General features: G+C 41.2%; 1 protein-coding gene across 1 annotated transcript in view; it reads right to left on the bottom strand.

Annotated features, from left to right (window-relative positions):
- TRPC6 (transient receptor potential cation channel subfamily C member 6) overlaps positions 1-21747 on the bottom strand; it is a 113801-nt gene extending 92054 nt beyond the window's left edge. The window contains exon 1 of the mRNA XM_087756789.1: positions 21498-21747. Within this exon, the coding sequence (XP_087612915.1) occupies positions 21498-21640 (143 nt within the window). The 5' untranslated portion in view covers positions 21641-21747. The remainder of the gene's footprint in view (positions 1-21497) is intronic.
- Between the last annotated feature and the right edge of the window lie 328 nt (positions 21748-22075).

Genomic DNA, 22075 nt, shown 5'->3' with positions numbered 1-22075 from the left:
AAGTAATTGATTTAAAAGCACAGAATGCCAGAATCACGTTCAGGAATGTGACGTAAAATACACACCAGGAAAATTAAAACAGTTATTTTTAGGGACACTTTGGAAGGGGGAGCCACCCTGCAGGAAGACCTGGATAGGCTGGAAGAGTGGGCTAACAAGAACCTTATGAAGTTCAACAAGGACAAGTGTAAGGTCTTGCACCTGGGAAAACATAATTCAGGAGTGCAGCACAGGATGGGACCTGCCCAGCTGGGGAGCACCTCTATGGAAAGGGAGCTGGGGGTCCTGGTGGACAGCAAGCTCAATATGAGTGCACAGTGTGCTGCTGCAGCAAAGCAAGCCAACAGCATGCTGGATTGCATCAACAAGGGCATCACCAGCAGAGATCAAGAAGTCACTATCTGACTCTACTCAGTGCTTGTCAGGCCACACCTGGAATACTGTGTACAGTTCTGGTCCGGTTATACAAAAAAGATGTGGACCGGCTGGAGGGGGTCCAGAGAAGGGACACCAAGATGATCAAAGGACTGGGAAGCCTGCCACATGAAGAAAGGCTGAGAGAACTGGGTTTGTTCAGCCTTGAGAAAAGAAGGCTTAGGGGAGACCTTATCACCGTGTTCCAGTATTTAAAGGGTGGCTACAAAGAAGATGGAGACTCCCTTTTCACAAGGAGTCACATGGAAAAGACGAGGGGTAATGGGTACCAGTTCCTCTTGGGGAGATTCCGACTGGACACAAGAGGACAATTTTTCACAATGAGAACAATCAGCCATTGGAATAATCTCCCTGGGGAAGTGGTGGATTCCTCAACACTGGACACTTTTAAGATTCGGCTGGACAGGGCGCTGGGCCATCTTTTCTAGACCGTGCTTTTGCCATGGAAGGTTGGCCCAGATGATCCCTGAGGTCCCTTTCAACCTGGTATTCTATGATTCTATCGTTCTAATATATTTTAAATGATCTTTCTCTTTAAGCTCTGTACAATGAAAATACCACACGTGAAACTAGAAAAAAATATTTTTGTAGGAGCATGAGAGTAGTAAAACATCAGAATGGGTTCTTTCCATTTCCTCTTCTGCAGCTAAAGTCTAAGTTGATAAAAGAAGCTCTGTGGTTTTCATTTAAGAATATACTTTAGTTCCATTAACATCATTAAGACTTAATCACAAGCTCAAGTGCTTTCTGAATTGGAGGAGTCTTAAACATGTGTTCAATCTTATAGATAGGCTTAGACAATTTACATTTTCATATTACTCCCACTGGTCCCTACACCTTTTGTGTACGGATGAATTCAAAAGCAAAAGAAGGTTCCACAGAGCTGTGATTTAAGCACATATAATTACATTTGTCAAAACAAACTAATAGTTATCAAGCGCCTTATAGTCCTCTCACATTTTTAAACTACTAACTATAATCCGTTCATGCTTTCCTAGTCAGGAATCAATCACTATTTTGTTTGAATGGAGCCCCCTTACCCACAGACAGCCTCAGAACAGGCAGCAGCTTCTGCAACACTGCCTGCCCCCTTCCCGGCCTGGGTTTTTGCCTCCCCAGACAGAAAAATCTCTCTGGCTGGCATCTGTGACTAAGCAGAACAAAGAAACTGGGCAAACCAAATAGAAAACTGTGGCACCCTCCATTTTAACATTTGCATTATAAAGCTACTGTTGCTTTTGTCACACTGGATTTTATGGAATTGTGCTGGATTTCATCTTCAGTACTGCAGTCCCATGTTTAGTACGTTTCTCTTAAAAAAAGTACACGAGCTGCATCTCTTATGTGTCAATTATCAACCTCTTCAACATATGCTTATTTTCCAATATTTAAACAGTATTTAACTGTTCTCCTGATTAATGTCATGACCTACCAGCAGTAGGTGAGCTTTACAGAGCAGTATCTTTTCCTAGCCATAACAACCCAGGGTGTTGTACAGATAACATCTTTGTGTTTGGCAACTGCAACAAAGTATGAAAATATTAGCCAGTATACGCTGAAACAGAGGAAGTAAAACTGATTTCAGGCTTGCAAACAAGACCCATCTGTGACAACGCTTGCTAGGACTCCAGCTTTTCCCTTCCCAACTTTATGCTTCGTCAACGTAAAAACCCAAGAGTCTACTCTTCTTTCCAGACAACAGATTTAAGCTCAAGCAGTCAATATTTGCATCTTTAGCTCTGTAAGGCCTTGTTGGAAAATGCCACACTCTGACTCAATTGCTTTGCTTATGTCTGCAATCACTTGCCAAATGCTAAAGCATGGCACTTAGCCATATTACTGCAATAACAAGGGTGTGCTTGGGCACTGAGAAGACTTTCTGCTTCAGACCTTCTGTAGGCTTGTATTTAAAAGGTGTGATGTTAGGACACACCGACTCCCCATAAACTCATGCTCAAACTTGCCAAGCCTTTAAACGATATCAATTGGCATTCAAAAGATAAGAATTGTCATGTGGTGGCTAACATCACATTTCAAAAACTAACCCAGATAAAACAGTTCTGTATGTCCAAGGTGCAAAACAACCCTTGCTCTGCATCCCACAAAGCTGGCTACCTTGGCCACCCCTTTTATGTATCTGTGGGACAGAGACATGATCCTATCTTCTCCCTGTCCCTCTCCGAGTCTTTCGGTAACCCTGCCGATGGGTACCCTGGCAGCAGCGCCATATATTTCCTTAGCTCAGAAGCTGCAATTCCCCTTGGGGGTGCTGCGTGATGGGGAGGGAGAAGAAACTCCTGACTGCCTTCACACCATTCATACCCCTGTAAGGTCCAGCCACCATCTACTCACAGAACTCTTCAGCAGATGAGGAGGAACGTGACGCTATGCTGACAGGGTAACGCAAGCTTGTGCCGGTGTTGCCAACAGCTCTGCTGAGCTCTCACTGCCTTGATTATTTAATGACAAGGGGTAATTTCCTTTAATTCCATGTAATGCCACCTATTTTCAAAAAGGGGAAAAAAGGGAATGTGTATGACTGAATGCCTATATTATATATACATTTAAAAAAGGAGGGAAACCAAACATATATCACACAGAACAGTTTAATGAGCTCACCCCAGTCGTTGAATGTATCTAAATCCAATTGTCATACAGCAATCCAAGAAATGCATGGGGAGATTCAAGCACAGGGTGAAACACTGGCACAAAATCCAGACCAAACTCACAAGGTCGCCTTTTCTTCTTTTTCCCTGTTCTAGCCGTGTGAGTTACTTCTGGCATGAGTCAGACACAATTTTCACCATTACCTTTAGCACGCAGTTATTGTACAGAGTTGTAGGTCCAGGCAATAGGGTAGAGTATCAGCAAAAAGGTCAGAGAAACACAAAAATCATCTCCAACAGAAGAGCTGGAGAGGATTATAAAAAGGATGATAAAAGTAATGTAAAATGCCTTAAAAAGACAACATTTCAGCTAGCTGCCTCCTGTGTTACTTGGTCAGAGAAATGCTGCCAAAGGTACGAAGTCTAAGATACCTTCATTTTATTTTTGTAAACCTTTATTAATTTTAGCTATTCACATTTTTATTGCTTTTCCTAAACTGAGACTACTGGGCATCTTTTAAGAAAAACATGAACGAAAATTAAGATCCTCAGTAGAGTAATTCTTATCCTCTATAGCACAGTGTTGACAATAAAAACCCATCAAGTAGCAAAGTATGAATTCTAGACAGGAAACAATACAGCAACTAAAATCACCCCAATATTTCCACATGCAAATGAAAGTGAAGATAGAAGAGTGGAAGAAAATAAAAAAAAATATTAATTGAATGAGGGGAAATACACCTGCATGGTTTGCCCATAAAACCTATAGTGTATGACACAAACCAGCGAGCCTGTAACAGGGCTACGGCAGATCAGCATGCCCTCCAGTCAGCACTGAACTATCACTCCAACGTAAGAATAAATTGTGCTTTAATCATATTTGTCAGCTTCTGGATTGTAACTAAAAACTGAGTAATTCTTTTACCCTCAGGAGATCTATTCAGTCTCTATCTGTTTCTTGAAAATCTGACTATTAACATCAAATATAGCTGAAATCAATCTAACCCACTCATCACTACCATTGACGATAATTGTGTCTGATTTTTTCAGAGAACAGCAGATATGAAATATAACAATCCTAAGATGTCATCAAATAGCATCAATTTCTATGTCTAGCCCCTAAATTCAGATTTCTTCATGCTGAAATGTTATTCAGAACCTATTCTTTTTTAAAATATAATATCTTTCCAGATATCCTCCTTTGTACGTCTCTCACTGATGTTGACCTATCATGGGTGATGGCTCTGAACTGAAGAAAATTGCCAATAAAATAAGGTTGGGAGAAAAATATGGACTTTAACATCATGGATCCTCCAAATGTCTCACATGATTGAAGGAGAACTAGACTAATATGGTAAGTTATGAGTGGATGCAACTGTGGATAAAAGGGACTGATACGAAACGAAAGCCATGTAAACAACTGATTAGGAAAATGAAAACCAACAACCTCAGGACTACTTAGAGTAAGGGAAAAAGCACTAAAGGTCTTTTAAAAGAAAATAGCAATAGGAGACCCTGCTGGAATTAGACGAGCGACTAGGGTGTAGTGACAGAGAACTCCCTTCTGCAGAAGCGGCATGTACGTGTTCTGCTCAGCACCTGAGGAAGAACGGACAACAAGTTGTCCGCGCTTTGCAAAAAAGCAGAAGAGGATATAACTGTACTAATGACAGCCATTAACCTAGAGATAACTGTGTTTCCCATAAAACAGATATGCAATAATATATCAAATAGAATTCCAAAAAGGCAGCAGGTATGATTATTCTAGCAGTCACATTTGACTGATTAAGGACCTTAACATGTTTAACGATTTGTTCATTCATTATACTCTGTAATAAAATGAAATGTGTCCATCAGCTAGTGTGAATGTCGGTCTAACCAAGTATTTCTACAAAATGAAAATTTCCCAGAAAAGCTTCATTTGTAACTCAACCAATGATGAAATGCTGACACTAACTAGCAACACTATTTTTTAACAAGTTCAGAGAAAACAATAAATCTAACCCAATTTTTCCTTCTTGGATAAAATAAAGATTTCCGCAATAATTCTAGTTCCAGTATAGGAGACCTTTTTTTCCTCCTCTGCTTGTGCGAAAATAATGAAATGAGCCTATCTATACTCTTCCTGCATCTATGTTAGGAAGAAGTCATTTTCATTACGTAAATGTGATGTATTGCTACTTAAATGGAAGAGGCAAGACAATATGATAAAATTTACCTTAAAAGTGCTTAAAAAAACAAAGCGGTACTCAACAAAAAGAACAGCTGAGTGGTGTTACCCAGAAGAAAACTAAAAAGAGATAAAAAGCATGAAACTGAATTCCATGAAAACAAGGAGGGAGCAGAGTTATTTCTGTAGATGTTACTTACTATCTGCTGCAAAGTAGGTTGAAAGAATACGCATTCTGTAAAAAAAAAAAACAAAAACCAAAACGACAATTCCACTAAAAATCAGTGTAATATAACTTCAGGATAAAGAAGAGTCACTGCAGAAGTGCTTAGCATTTCAATGTGTGCTTACATAAAAGGGAAAACAATGTAGAAAAAGTAATTACTTTGGTTTACTTCTAATAACTGTAATTACTGTTACTAAAAAGTAATTACTTTATAAGAATAAAGAAACAATGACAATGTTTATTTTTCCCTGCTATGCACAAATAAAGTACTTGCTATCCTGACCTCAGGGTCACTTTTAGTGAAAACAGAATTGGTGGCAAGTCACACACACAAGTCCAGCAGGAAAAGATCATTTGCCTTTCTCAGACCTGAGATGTAATAACGATTCCAATACATGTCTCAATGTAAAATACAGACTTGATGTGACAGATCAAAGACATAAAATGAGACCTTTAACAGTTGCTGTTACTTCATAATTGCAGAATATTTTCCTGTGACATTTGTAAAATTTAAAGAACCTTCTGCCCCCCACCCCCCCACACCACTCAAGAGAGTCAAAAGCCCTGGCATCCACTGAACACTGTGTTGCCTTTGATCTGACAGAACAGAAAAAATCCCTGAGCTAGTATATATGGCAATATCATCAGTTGTTGTAGCTGTCCAGTTAGGTGATAACAATAGAATAACACAAGGAGGCTTTTACAACCACTTGACAAAGAGCGTTATTAGATCTAAATGGAAATCAAGAGATTCACAGTGGAAAAAAAAAGTTTCAAATACACTGAGAAAACCTTAAGACCTTTATCTTCAAGAAGAAACCCAAGGAACAGACAGAACAGTTCCAACTTCCTGACACTTCTGTGGGAGGTAGCAATGGTGGATTGAGATTTCTGTTCTGCCCGAGTTGAAACAGGTCTTGCAACTCAGTCTTTGACACCCCACAAACGTACCTTACTGCTAAATAACTCACTATGGTGAGATAAAGAAATAAGAAATCTTCCTAAGGGGTATTTATTCAATCTGACACACAAATGCAGATTCTGGAGTGCTGACATTGCGGTGCAACAGTAAATACCAACCGAAAACAGTTCTTACTTAGTTCTACTTATCAAATTATACTGGGTTTGCAACATACTCTAGAGAAGAACTATCATTTAATTAAAACTTTTACTTACATGGAAACGTCAGCCTTTCTCACTTAACACTAACATCTAGAGAATTCGGTGAATCAAAAGAGAATAACAAAGTAAGGCATTTTTTAGTCCAAAATCGCGTGTACACCAGCAGAGTTAAGACCCATATGGCGTCAGTTCTTTGGGAGGGAAAGAAACTCTTCCGCTGGAGAAATAAACTAAACGAGGAGAATGAGAATCAAAGCGGCCTTTTAATTTATCCAGTGGCGAATACAGGTTGTGAAAAGCAAAAGCTTTCAACAGGAATTTTCTTGCTCGTCTAACTGTCTAACTTCACTTACCAGATTTTAACCAACTACATTAAAATGAAGGGGTGAAGGGGAGGTTGTGTTACTTGGATCCAAACTTTAATATTGTGGAGAAGAAAGCATTCATATGGTTGCTTTCAGATGGCACATCTGTAATGTACCACTTTGTATCAGCTCCACAGAACAATTAACTACATTTTCCTAATGAAGGGAGACAGAACTGTAGTTTTGGTCAGAATCGCCTTGCCTGGGCTGGTCTCCCAAGAGAGAACACCATCGGCCGAATACAAACACACAGATACACTCTGAATGCTGCTGCCTGCCAAGGGAGTCACATCACGTATGCATTACGGGAAAGAAGAGTTCAGCAGAGAGCTGAAACTGTCCTCTATACGGTCAGCTGGGGAGGAAACAAAAGCAGTTAGTGTCGAATTGACTCACGTATGATTTAGGGTGGCTTCAACAAGCCAAAGCTAAATATTCTTATTTCAGACATATTGAAACACTTTGGATCAAAATATAAATGGTGAACATTTCTGAGAACAGTGTTGTCAAGACTTATTTGGCAAAAAAAAATAAATTGTAATTTTTTTAGCTATGAAAACAGATAAGAAAACAGTAACGTTTCATGTAAAGAGAAATTCCAAACTTACTCAGCTTTCACTTTTACATAGGACTTGGGAAGAAGGGAACAGTGTTCATATATATTCTCTATTGGAAAAACGAAATTGTTCTGTTTTGCCAAGTCTACGAAGTTACATCTCAGAACAAGAGAGGGGGAAAAAAAAAAAGAAAAAAACATGCACTTGCAGAGTTTCACTTAAAATTTTTGTTTACTTAGGGTTTTTTTTTCCCCCATGATCCTCTGGTAAGTGTTATACTATGTACTCTCTGGAGCAGCAGTAAGTGTAGAAGAGTGAGGAACGGAGAGTCATGCTCTCATGCAGAAATAATCTCTGGGATATAAAGCTAGTCTAGTCAACATATCGTTTCTCTAGATGCTGCATATGAAAAGTGTCATGAAAATATAGTTTCACAGTCCCTCTCCCCCACTCTGCAACATCCAGTTCCAGGGCACAAGAATGTACCACAGCTTCAGCTGGCTCTGCTGTTTTCTGGAATCGACCTTGCATTTTTAGGAAAATGTTGACTGATGATTGGAGACAGGAGGCAAAAAAGTAATTCTTATTTTGTACATCCCTAACTTTCTACATTCCTTTGAAACATTCCTTCCAGTTACATCATTTTTAGCACCTTGCCTTTTTTTTGTAAGGTATTTAGCAGTCATAATTTGGTATTTACTGCCTCTTACGTTCTCAGAACTGATACTTTTAGGTACACCTAGCAGCAATGAAGCTTTCTTGTTCTCTTCCACCTTCTGTCTCAGTCTTGAGCTCAGGGGTTATTAAGCAGAGCAAGAGGTAAGGTGATCCTACTCTTCAGCCAAGACTATAAAGGGATTCCCTGGTTGTGCCAAATGGGATCATGCTAACTTATTCAGAACTTCAATGGGATCTCTAATTTTCAGTCTCCCATAGGATAGTAAGTGATGAAATAACAGCTTGCTACACTCACGCTAACAGTTCAGAAGTTTAAAACCCCACACCTCACAACCGAAGGTCTCAAATCATTCTTAAGGGCAAAGGCTGGCCGGTTATACTGCTGAACTGTACCATCCCATTACTGCAAATACTGCAGTGGGTATCACTGAACACATTCTACTAACAACCCGTTGCCTATGTTCAGGACAAACACTCTAAGTATAGCTAAGTATGAACATGCCCAAGGAGCATCACAGAAAAATATGCTTGCCTAGTACAAACAGGTGGGATATTATGCTGATAAAGCTGCAACAATCTTGACTTTCCTATCATCACACAGTAGGGCAGTACAACCCCAGCAGGTACAGAGGCAGGATCCCAACTCAGCCATCCCCAAGCCCCTCACGAGACAAGGAGCAGCAGCAGCCTGCTGCTGAGTCCAGCTGTGAGCTTGCAAAGAAGGATGCACTTGAATTTTCAGGCAGCATTCAACACTCCAAATCCTGCTCCATGTTTCTTAAAATAAGAAACAGCCATCCGTACTGTGACACTGTCCAGAAGCTGTCTGGCTGGTAATTCATATTTGAGACAATGTTCCTCCTCTCCCAGTATAACGTTGATATATTTATCCATCTCCCAATACAATATTGATATATTTAAAAAAACTATTCCTGATAAAGTAATAAATATTCAGAAATTACCTCTCACTGAGAAGAGACATTTTGCTACTGCATCTCTCATGCAGTTCTGATTTTCCAAAGCTGTCCTCATGTCTCTGAATAAGACTTCTACCTTTGATGTCTTTCAGCCTTCAGGAGAAAATGGCATGCTACCCTGTGATTAGTAGTGGGCAGGATCCTTCCTTAAACTCCAGGAACAGCTGCTAGCCACTTAAAACAAAAACCTGTATACATGTAAATAATTTGTGAATGGAGGAAAATGATTTTGGGTGAACATTCAGGTCTTCAAGACATTGAAAATGAAGACCTTCATTCATTCTTGAACAGAAAATGCTCCTGTTTTCTATGTGAACTTTATGCAAATTTTATGCAGTTAATGTTTTATAATTTTAAATAATTGCGAAGCAAAATCTTGTTTACAACTGAGGTACGTTCTCTTGTTTACAACTGAGGTAATAACCTGCATGCTATTTTGAGACAAAGTTACCTCACTACTAACAATATTGCTTTATCCCTGCTGATCAACTGCAAAATCTTTTGTGATGCTTATGGAATCTATAATTATGATTTATTTAAAAAATAATCAGATTTAATACTTTTGCAAATTGTAAGTGAAGCTTTTAATGAAAATGAAGGATTAAGCTCTAATTGCTTGGCTCAAATTTTAATTTAAGATTTGAAACAAAATTCTTTTTGTTAAAAGATAAAGCTGTTAGGGTCTATATATCATGCTCTTCTTCCTGCCTCTGTTCACTAATGCAGTGGAGATGATTAACATGCAAAATATCCCTCTTAATTGTCTCGAAATTTTCTCTCAAAAAAATTTAGTCCATCTAAATTTTGTATAGTTCAGTAGCCAATGGTCAGAAAATCCATCCATAAATACATCTGTCAGAATTTAGCCTTAATCAAAGAATTACATGCCGGTTTTCACTGTATATCACATATTTTTCATTTCTATAGTCTGTTCCTCAAATACATCATCTTGTCTTCCATATTTAAATTATCAATCACTGATATACACTACAACACAGTGAAACACAGGACAAAATATATATTCAGGGATATTGAAGAATGAGGATAATATTCTCCACGGGCATATGAACACAAATCCCACTGATGTCAGCACGTGTTGTGGAATATAGATTTGCTATTCATCAACAGCCCTTCCACAATATTTTAGGCACCGGCTGATTCACCCGGTTCTGAAACAGATCTGATGAACTAGCCCCTGAAGGGGCCTGTCTCTTTCACGCATTATAAAAGGAGTCCAGACCAGGAGGTCAGGCTGGATGCTTCATTTCAGACAAAGCCCTCGGCCTCTCCTACGTTTGCTGCCATTCCTGCCACCCCAGCAGCAGTCTCCAACTAAGGGAAAAGCCTGAAGACCACCACAGAGATGAAAGCAGGTACCAGCAGGATTTCCAACTTCCAACCTCAAATCCCACATTTAATTCAAAAGCAAAAGAAGATGGTAAAGTTCCTGACATTTTTACTAAAGGATTCAAAAACAAACCATGGATGGATGTGGAGTTTCTGTCAATCCTACTATGCTTGATCTACAATATGCAATACCAAAGACCTGACCTAGAAGTTCAGGACTCATGAAATCTACTTCCAAGAGAAGTAAAACTCAGGAACATGAAGCAACTGGAAGTTGCTTATACTTTACTAACACTAGGAGCGCTCCCAAGTTCCTGAAGCCTCCTGTATTCATGCATGCTGTCTTTGGGGTGATACTTGGACATGCACCATCCATCCCACCCCCTACTCGAGTTTCAATGAAAAGGAAATCCAGACAGGAACTGCACCATATCCCCCTCAGTGCGTCCCCCTATTTCCCCTCCTCCTCGCTGTGTACCTCCACGATTTTTCTGACCCTCTGGAGATATCAAAATTTGCATGCTGGGAGTAAGTCAGTCTTGTCACAGCCAGAGGTCAGAAAAGGCACACAGATGCCCAGCAGCGCAGCTACCCCTGTACCAGCACCTTCCTCATTGATTCATGGAGACACGTCACAAATCCTGCATGAACAGAAGATGGTTAATCCACAAAGGATATTCTTTCCCTTTAAGGCATTACCAATGCTCTCACTGATAACGAGGGAAATTTCTGCTGTTTTTCAGATTTGATGTAAAAATCAATAGTATAGAAACCTCAGGTCATTAAATATCCTCCAACAGCTCTGTAAGACTAGAGGCATTAGCCTTGCTGTCTCTGTGAATCCCTGACTAGATTCTTTTTTAAGTTTCCCTTCCTGTTATGTATTAACGCTGTTGCTGATTTTAGGCTGGAAGTGGCTGTGGGGTAAGAAATCCCAGTGTATATTTTATATATCAACTTGTTAGGTAAGATCATTCTTATTTTATCGTACAAAGCAGTGCTGAAATTTCACTGTCACATCAGTTGCTGTTTATCTACCAGTGTGCTCACATCAGATGTTGCTAAATGATTAAATAGCTTTCTGACTTAATCCTCCAAAATTCTTTTCTGAAGAAAAGTGGAGAATATTAACTTCTGCCGCTTCATACCACAGGCAATGGTCAATTCTGCAGACCTCCTAGAGATGCTGCTACTGCTGACTTTTTTGTTAGCAGTGCTCTACAAAATGTCTTAAATAGAATAGACCATCTCTTCAGAAACTTATCTTCCCCTCCCACTCTAATTTTTGCTTGTTTTATTTGTTGCTTAGATGTCAGTTCAAGATACAGCTGTTCTTCCTCCACAGTATCTGCCGTGTTGCTGTAACTCCCCAGCCTTTCCTGGCCAGCAAGAGGCTGTTACAGATTCTCACCCTCACTGACCTCCATGGGACTCAGGACACTAACAAGGACTGCAGCCCAAACCTTCCAGTGATGTTGATGTTGTGTGGTTTTAGGTTTTAAGATCCTGAAGGGAGAATGCTTTACTTCAGTTAATGATAAATTAATAAATCCAGCAAGAAAAAAAAAAAGAAATATGTCTTCAACTCATGTATAATCCAACAAACTTAGCAAGTGCAGATAATAAACTAGAAATTTCTAGTACATGTGATATTTCATTAATAAATTAAAAAAAACACTTGAAAATTTAAAGTAATTTTAAATTAGCTTAAGGAAATAATGCATAAAAACAAAGATCAGCAGAGTGGAACCAAACTAATATAGTAAATCAATTATTGCATTGCAAAACAAAAGGGAAAATTGGTTTATAGTCTTCAATCATGAAAAACAGTTGGTTAGGAACAGTTCTCAGAGATGCTCACTGTGTTTTCTGAAAGGATTAGCCCCCCCAAAAAAAATCAATACAACAGTTCTGATCCCACATAAATCACTAAACATGGTTAGACACTCACAGAATGTGACTGTAAACATTGGCACATACTGCAAATGCTTAGACAAAAAACACCCTACAATCCACTATTTTAACTAATATCTGGATCTTTCACGGCACTAAGCTCTCTGTGTGGTGGGGTTTGCAAGTCAACACACAGCTCTCTTGAGCTCAGCTGTTTCATGTGGGATGGACGCAGGAGCCCACTGCTAAGTGATCAGACATATCAAACACCATCCCCATCACAAGCCCCCACTCATGAGTGTGCTTCTGCTACGTGTGACTTGGCATGTCTGTGGGCTCGTGAGGAAGGAAGAGCACTTTCCCACACCATGATGAGCGGAGAAATGGTAATCATGACATTCACGGCACGAGTCTCAATGGCACAGAGCTTCTGAGCCTTGCGATGCCAGTTTCCAAAGCATCCTCCCACAAGCTGCACCGCAGTTAAAAGCATTTCCTGGATTCACGCTGGCGGTACCGCTGCTACGCCCTCCTGCGCTGTGCCAGCTGCTGTAGAGGTGTTTAACTGACGCGATCCGTCATTTAAAACACTGCTGTTTTAAGAACCGCTCGCTCTGCTGCCAAGCACCCAGCGGCTGGAAGGCTGACAGCTGGACTGTGTGCAACGCGTCTGTTTGCAATGCACTTCAAGAGTCTTAAAAAAAGTGCCAAGTATTGGGTTATTACCACTTGCCAGGCCTAAGACGTGTACACAGAGTAAGACGAACAAACTTTAGCAGTCTGACCTGGCTACCTGTTCTAAAAAAGGGGAAAAAAATCATGTCTAGAACAGCTGAAACACGCACGCCACAGGCAAAAATCTTAGAGAAGAAGAAGAATCTTCCCTTTTGAAAGGCTTCTAAGCAATCAGTCATCATTTCTACATTCAGTCAATGTGCACGACAGGAGAAACCCAGACTGGGCCAAGAGGAAAATCAGCACAAGCAAATGTCCGTTTGAACTAACACCCGTGCTGACAGAAGGTTGGAAGCAACAGACCAGCACTGTAGTCCACCCTGTCAGTCCACTGGGCACATACCTATTTGCTAGTTAAGCTGATCGGGATGCGTAAAAATAACGTTTCAGGAGGAACCAGGACACCTGTGGCTGCCAAGTCTTTTCAACACCTCCTCGGTCTCAGGCCCCTTGCTGCCCAGCTCCGAGTTAGACGCTGCCTGCTTGAATGTGGTGGGTCCCTATGTGTCATGGTGAAATCAAGGTCCTCTCTTTTCAAAGTAACAATTCAACTGGCTCCATAGTAGTTTGCCCTTATTAGCAGCAATTAACCAGCACCTGATTAGAAATATATGAGGTCTGCTGTGCAGCTCAGGGATTACAATCTGCCTTGTGCACAACTATCAGCGTACCACAACAGCGCCAAGCCTAAGTCTTTTGGATCAGCTATTTGTGCACACAATCAGGAGGGGCGGCTGCTGCTGGTGGTCATTTACAACCAAGGTCAATTTGTAATATGAACCTGCCAAACACCCCGGCTATCCAGCCAACTCCCACTACCTTCAATAGACCAGGACTCAACTCAAAAGAACATGAAGTGCCCTTTGTAAGAGATGCACTGTTTCATTCAAGATTTGGTAACAAAGCAGCAAAGTTTCACGGAAATTCTCCAGTCTGAATATTCTGTAAAATTGCTAGAGCTGCATCATACAGACCTTGTGATCTGTACTCTGTTTTCTGGAGTATTTTTAAATCCAATTTGCATCAATCGTGATCTTTTGGTTCATGATCCTTCTTTCTATCAGCATGGGAAGGCCTCACAGATACTATATAATTTTTAAAAACCCTTAGTTCTTTAACCTCCACTAAGGTAAATACTAACATCAAAAAAAGTATTTAATTAATTTCTAAGGGCAAAAAAGAACTCCAGTCACGTTCTTCTGAGCTGGCAGTGGGCAAGGCTGGTTTTGGTTTTAATTAATGAGGTATAAGGGAGAACATTAACAGCGGTATGACTAAGGACACTACTGAAGGAATGCCTGAGTGAGGAGGCGGGCATCACATCTACTTCTTGGTGATTCACGATTACTATTATTATTACTATCTGTCATTTTTATTTCATCACTACTATTCCACATTAAAAGAAACTGGCCCATCCACAACAAAGGTTTCACCCAGCAAATCCACATCCACAACACTGCCATTTTGGTCAAATTAGTGACTTTTTTAAGCAAAAGGAAATAACAGTCAACTCTTGCAGAAAACAAGCTATCCACACGTCCCACATCGCTTTGAGAACACACCTAAAATGACAGTTCTTGATATGCATTTCCTCTTCTACTCCACTTACTTGGGGATCTTGTACCCAATCTCCCATTTCACTCCTAGTGCCAAAGCCTGCTTTTTTTTTTGTTTGTGTGTTTGTTTGCTTTTTTAATATCGACAAACATTTATTTAGATATATTAGGTTGGATGGGGACAATAGAGCTATGCTGTCAATCATACTAATGGTATGAAAAAGTGTAGTTGTATGGAAATGGATATAGAAAATAAACCCAGACTTTAGTCATCTTCACATTATATTCCATAATTTCTATTTCGCGAAAAATAGCATACATGATTATGTATTTAAGTTGTCACTGCTAAACAAATAATCATTCTACTGCAAGATAAAAACGTTAAGCCGTTCCAGAGAAAACTGCATGTAATTTAATTATCGCTAAGCTGTTTGTCCACACTTAATTATTGAAACTTACATTTAAATACTGCTTATCAACGTAAATCCTTTAAGCCTCCTTTTGAGTAGGCTCTGTGTGTGAGTGTCTACACTCACAAGTAGGTGCACAAACATGTATGTAAGACTCATGCACTTTAAGATTGAAGCCCTTTGCTAAGTCATTGCCTTGCACTGCATCACAGTTTGAGGTATGAAACCAAGTTATAAAGAATTTGACGAATATAGTTTAACTGCCAAAACTTTCTTTTGCGCCTGTTTGCAGAGCTAGAAAGCCTAAACACAGCATGATGAGGTAGACCCACCATGCCAAGTCACCTTTATTTGGGGATACTGATAGTTCGCAGGAATTCTTCAAGTAGCCAGTTATTATAACCTTCAGCTTCTGTGGTGGCAAATGCTGCTGGGAGGGTGTTTGACAAAGAACACAGTTGTTATTAACATTTACAGTGAAAAGCATGCCATATATATCCCACACATTTCTTAATCACCACTCTACCTTCCGCATGCAAATTTAACAAATGGCTTATATTTACATGGAAAGCTTCCAGTTTAATAAAATGAGGTCCCACAGGGAGGTGACTTTCATTTGTTCGGTAACCATGTAAGAGTGATCCACAAATATACCCTTTTCTTAAGAATGGGTATAAATAAACTTACAGAAATACTGCAATGGGACAAGCAAAATCGATTATTAAGTATTAGCATAGGAAACTGTTCAGGTAATGTAGCTGACCAAAGGAAGTTCACTGTTAAATTAGTGAGCATATGCAGTGAATACAAAAGTGCCTAACAACTAAACCCAACAAATCCCACAGGTCTTCACCAAAAACGAACGTATGTGGTTCAATTCACCTTTGAGAGGTAATTTTCAGGCTGTGTACCAGTTTCTGCATAAGCTCACTGTTTTTTCAAACAGCTTCAAAGTATAAAATGATCTGATAGAAAACTCCCTGTACAGAATACTGAGTCTGCTCCAGGGATGTGCCAGAGCAGAGCATGTTGAAGACCACCAAACCAGCACCTAACCCTGGCCAGTATCGCGCACTTCATGGACCGAGCTGCACGGGTAAGCTAGAGCAGTACTCACTAGCATCAGACCTCAGATCTCCAAGGTGAAATAAATATTGTCGATCTGCTTTGCTGCTCTTTTGAAAGAAACCTTTATTGAACATCTTATGTTATGGTTTCTTTTTTCCTCATTTCTGATGAGGCAGGAAACATCAGACCACATGATTGGTTTTTTTTTTTACTAATTAAGCTGTCAGGCTGAAATAGCAAAATAAATGTATTTCCTTTTGATTTAAAACAAAATATTTATTTGTTACTCTTCATTTAGATTTAAAAAAAAGTACTTTGGGAAAAAAAGCAGAACTCAACATTAAGCGTATCTTTAGTTCAAAGTGAAGCATTCTCTTCTAAATACTTGTAGGAAATGTAGAGGGAACTAAAAGCTGGATTTTCTGGGGCTTGGTAATAATGGTGATGTTCTTTTACCCAAGACTTCAGGGATTAAATTCAGTCACTCAGAATATGAGAGATCCAGACATGAATGTTTTTCCTTTGCCCAGTAGGAAGTAGATCCATTAGTCCTAATTCATAGGAAAGTGTTCCATCCACTAGGCTAAAAAAGGGAAATTACACCCCTCCATACTAACTCTTCCACCTTTTGCTGTCAACAAAACTACTGCAATGTATTTTCAGAGGATATAGCATCTCAGCAAAGGGACTAGCAATCTGAAACACAGCTGCCACATTGCACAGTACTCCCTGAAGAGATTATGTCTAATGAAGAGTCTGGAAGATAATTTTACAGGTCATTTCAATCAAGATAGTTGAGGCTGGAGACAAAAATGATGTTATGCCAATAGCAGAAGCCATTATATTGCAGGCAGGAAAGAAATTATTAAACAAATTATTTAACAAAGAAAGGTTTTTAAAGTACGCATTGGGTTTGACAGTGCTGAGAAAGACTTGATCTGAAAACCACAGAAGCTGAGGAATAATCTACGCCTCAAGGCAGTTATGCACATCAGAAACCTTTCTTCCCCTGTTTTCATCTGATAATTTGTGTGCCTCATTTACTTTACAACTGACACTTTAATGCACAATTGTCCTTCCTCACATGTATAAGAAAATATGTTTATTTTTCACAATGCAAAATATTTCAAAGTATAAATAAGCAATATAACCAGATGTCTGACTGAATTAGTATATTCTCACTAGCTTAGTACGCTGACAATCTGTTCTTCAGTAACATTTTTTCAGCAGGGGAGTTTACATACAAGTACTATCACTTTCAAATCCCACTGTACATCAGCACTCAGATTTGGGGTTAGACCTTAAAATGCACTTTCCATCCTGTTTTAAAGTACTAGAAAACCAGGCTCTTTGCCAATGAAATACTTGCACAAGAGGGAAAAAAAAAAAAAACGTATCCACATTTTTGTATTTCAGGGGACAATCTTCTGACATGTATGTCACAATGTATTTTTTGATACATTAGGGGCCAGATTTGACAACTAGTGGAAGACGACCACTAGAAAGAGTTTACTTGCATATAATTTCTAATATACGATTATTAAAGTTCTAAAAAGTAGCCTCCATTTAATTACAGAAACCATTTAATTACAAATTCTGCAGATAGCCTGAAATGTGTTTTTCCTACCAAAGGTTCTGAATTGAAAAGCAAGATTTTTCGGCACAAAATCCCACCAGAATTTTGTTTTGCACCGTACTACAAATAAAGGTAAGAGTCTTCAGTCCACTGACTGCCAAAAGACTGTGTGACCCTACTTGGCACGGCTGCTGAGCCCAAGGTACCTTGCTGAAGTCTTGTTTGTGACAAAGGCAGCAGCTACCTCGGACACAGTAAAGCTGTTCTTCAGAAGGAGTGGTACGGAATTCATACTCATTCGATATGATGCACATTGTTAAGCATGAGTGCTGAAACTCAAAGAAAGCCTCAAATGTATGAGTAAGTCTGTCAGGTTTCTTGCTACTCGCAGAGTCAGTTAACATCGACAGGTCAGCATTTCAAATATTTTCCCAATTTACAGGTGATGTAATATTTAAGCACACTATCCTGCCTCAGCCTAAACGTAACAGAATAACCCAATCAGCGCTGCTGAACTCAATGACACAACATCAAGCCAGCTGGGTTGATCACTGACAATTATTCTGATTTGTAATGTGACCATGCTATTTTGCAATTAATGAATCATCTGAAAAACCATCTAGAATAAAAAAAGGCAAACTCAGTGTCTTTTATTAAACAGACAATTATTTGCTGCTATAAAGGGACTGTGTATCAAGGCTCAGGAGTAATACCACTGAATTAAAGTAGTAGTTTGATGGATTAGGGCTTTAGCAACAAATACAAGAAATAGTTCGCTTAAAAATGGTTATTTTAGAATCCAGCCACTACACCACTGAAAGGCAGTCACAAAACACATGGAAAACATGTTCTACAAACACCACATGCAATAACATCAGCATTAGCACTAAATCATCGCTCAAGGAAAACTATTCCGTGGTATCAGACTACTTTTCAAGCAACAGTCACATGCCATATTACACCAGCGTGTTACACTCTCAGTAATGTTTAAAAGGAGGTACACTTCAGCTTTTTTTGGGCCTCAGCTGTACTCCGCATTACTGTTCTGCACTAATCACCATCACACAAGATGTTCTTGGGGCATTTTTGCACGTGCAAATGATGCCTATCTTTTTCCAGTTAGTTTGGAAAAAATACCCTTAGCAATTGGATATAGCAAGAAATACTCCAAGTGAAATGTAAGTAGCTTTAGTTACAACATTTTAATACACCAACTGATGTAATCTGGAGGGTTATTTTCTTGTGTTTGTATTTAAGCACAGACATACCATTTGATCTCAAGGGACATGTAGCTCTATCTCAATGGATAAACCCACAAACCCCATGGTTTAGACTTACAATCAAATGGTCACCCAAGATTCATACAAGGACTTCAAGGACAAATATGGCACCTGACAGCACGACCAGCTTCCTGAGCTGCCACATTTCTGGAGAAGGAGCTAAAGAATAAACACTGACAAACCATGTATGGACAGACTTGATAAGGCACGCCCACTGAGTCCAAGTAGATTCACAACACTTGAAATACTGATTTTACATAATTTATCTGCCACGGTAACACATGCCCTTCATCAGCAGTATCCTCAGGATTTCCAGAGACTTTATGACTCTACAGATACAAGGTAAGATTCATATAATACTCTCTACCATAATAATATCAGGAAATACTAGTCGTTTGAGGATTTTCAAATAAAGTAGGGGAAAGTATTCTTACTGCGCATACGTAACAAAAATTATAAACACTATATCCTAAAAGTGGGCCATCTGATTATGTTCTCCGCCATATGAAGGCCACTAGTAAAACCAATGACTTCTGGCTGAAAAGACAGATCTGCAAAACATACCTAAAACATGATATAGGTGGAATTTAGGCAGGAAAATTCAAAGCCTGTGCTTAGTAATCACGATACCCTGGAGGAGCCTATACTCACTGCATTCACCCCTGCCAGCCAAGGAAGACCTTGCAGCGGTTGCGTGTAGGCAGAGTCAATGGGTGCCTGTGAACTGGCTCCCTTCCACATCCAGAGAAGCCCCAAAGGACAGCTTCCCCGTGCATAACATGCATGTAAAAAACAAGCACTGCCCACTAAAGCACCCTTTTTAGTAGCAATTATATGAATTTGAGAAGGGACACATTCCTCAAATTTATACACACCACAGGTATCAGGTAGCTTCTGTCTATTCTCTCAAAGACTGACGGAAACACCTTACATCAGGGAGGGACTCCGGGGTCCTGGACCTACCTGTGCCACAGAATCAGTCATCTAAGGCCTTGACATGACATAATTGGAGATAAATACCTGCATTTAGTGCTACCCTAGTTCTACAAAGCAACTTGATTATAGCCACTGTGAGATGCTAAGAGGCATCTCCACACTTGTGTGCTGGACCAAGAGCTGCTAGCACAGGCTTATACAGCCAAAGTGAAAATATAAGTACCCCACAGCCTGCAGATTTTGTTTTACAAGATGCTTTGAATCACTTACGCAAGACATATCCTCTCATAGCTGCATGATCATTCTGAATGAGTACACAGCAAATGAACTTCAGAATTGCCATATTAGTTCAAAGCTGAAGTTCACTAGTCAGAACCAACCTCTGAACCAACCATCATGAGTTTTTTCTTCAGAAAGCATTCATTAGACAGATGCATTCACATATTTTGAGATGGGGTTTAAGTCCAATGTGCAATAATGTATGCTCTTATAGCTACATGAGCATACTGAATTAGTACTCTACAAAGACACTTAGGAATAGCAACACAGCAGTGAATTCTGAAAACTCTGGTTGTTCTTCGCTGAGTTTATAAATAATAAAACACTGTGAGTGTTGCCAGTTTCGTTGCTGTTATTCCTTTCCTATATCCAGGTAGTTGGCAAGTGGCTGGTAAATTGCTCAGAAATAAACAGCAAAAATTAGGAGAGGTTGATAACTGAAATTTACCAGTTAAGCAATAAAATAAAATTTGTACAAAAGAAAGTACACATCTTCAGGTAATCATCTGAGATTTCAGGACTCACCTTGCATTGCTTAATACCCATTTTCCCCCTCTGTGGGATAGCTTCTCCTCAGAAGCATTAACAAGCGGCAATTACAGCAGTCATGCCGGCAACACATAACCAGAGGGACGCTGTCAACACTGAATGTCAACTGACCTGGACGTTAAAAATTGCAGTTCCTGGAACCTTTATAATTTATGTTTCATTTAGTTTTTATTGCATATGCTCTTACACCTGACTTTAAATTATAACTACCTGGCAAAACTTAGAGAATGAAATTACACGAGGCTACATGGTTTTGACAAAATGCAGTAATGAAAGGATTATGGGCTTATGAACACGCCTGTAACGTGCGCTCTCTCTGTGGGAGCAACTGACCGTAGGAGCTAAAATTTCTGTAACTATGTTAAACCCGTTAGATACCGCTAGTTTTAAGTAAAACCGAGGTCGCCGGCACCGCTCTGCATCCCCAGCGAACCGAAGCCGTCCTCGCCGCCCTCACCCGGGGCCGGTACCGCGGTCCGCGCCTCGGAGGAGCCCTCTGCCCGCCGGGCACGGGGAGCCACCGCCGCCCCTCCGCCCTTCGCGAGCACAACGACCCCGCTCCTCCACCGGGAAGAGGAGGAAAGGCGGCCAGGTCCCCGCCGCGGCCGCCCACCAGCGCGCCCCGCCACGGGCTCTGCCCCAGCCGGGCGGGCGGCGGCCCCCCCGCCCGGCAGCACCTGTCCCGCCGCCGCCTCTCCCCGCAGGGAGGCAGCCAGGGAGGGAGGGACTCACACGGGGTAGAAGGCGTAGGGCGGCAGGGCGCTCTCCTCGCACGGCTCCGCGTCGAGCAGCAGGTAGTCCTGGCTGTCGTTCCGCCGGGCGCCGGCCGCCGGGGAGCTGCTCTTGCGCGGGGCGTAGGGCTGCGCCTGGCTCATGGTGTCCCGCGGCTGAGGCGCCCGGTCGCGCAGCGGCTCCCTCAGGGCGCCGCGCAAGCAGCGCGGAACCGGCCAGAGCGCGGCACTGCCGGTCCTTCTCCTCACGGCGCCGCGTCCCCCGGCGGCGGGAGGGCAGCGCGGAGCACCGCCTCCCTCCGCGCCCCGCCGAGCCCGGCGCGGGGTGCCTAAGTCAACCGGTGCCGCCGCCCCGGGAGCCGCCGCCCGCCGCGCCGGAGGCGAGGCGCAGCCCGGCACGGGGGCAGGAAAGTTTGCGGCGCGTCAGCCGGCGCGGCTGTGCCCGGCCGGCGGGAAGGGGCGGGAGGTGGGAGGGCGGCGGGCTCCGCTCGCCTCCCCTGCGGGGCTGCGGTGCGCCCTCCGCGCCGCCCTCGCCGTCCCGCCGCCCCCTCCGGCTCCCGCCCGGGCCCGCCGGCTCCG

The sequence above is a fragment of the Nipponia nippon genome, unplaced genomic scaffold (genome assembly GCF_047370975.1).
Source record: "Nipponia nippon isolate SJK-2023a ecotype South Korea unplaced genomic scaffold, ASM4737097v1 scaffold_2, whole genome shotgun sequence".
Lineage (NCBI taxonomy): Eukaryota > Metazoa > Chordata > Aves > Pelecaniformes > Threskiornithidae > Nipponia > Nipponia nippon.
This window is presented reverse-complemented; position numbering and strand designations above follow the sequence as displayed.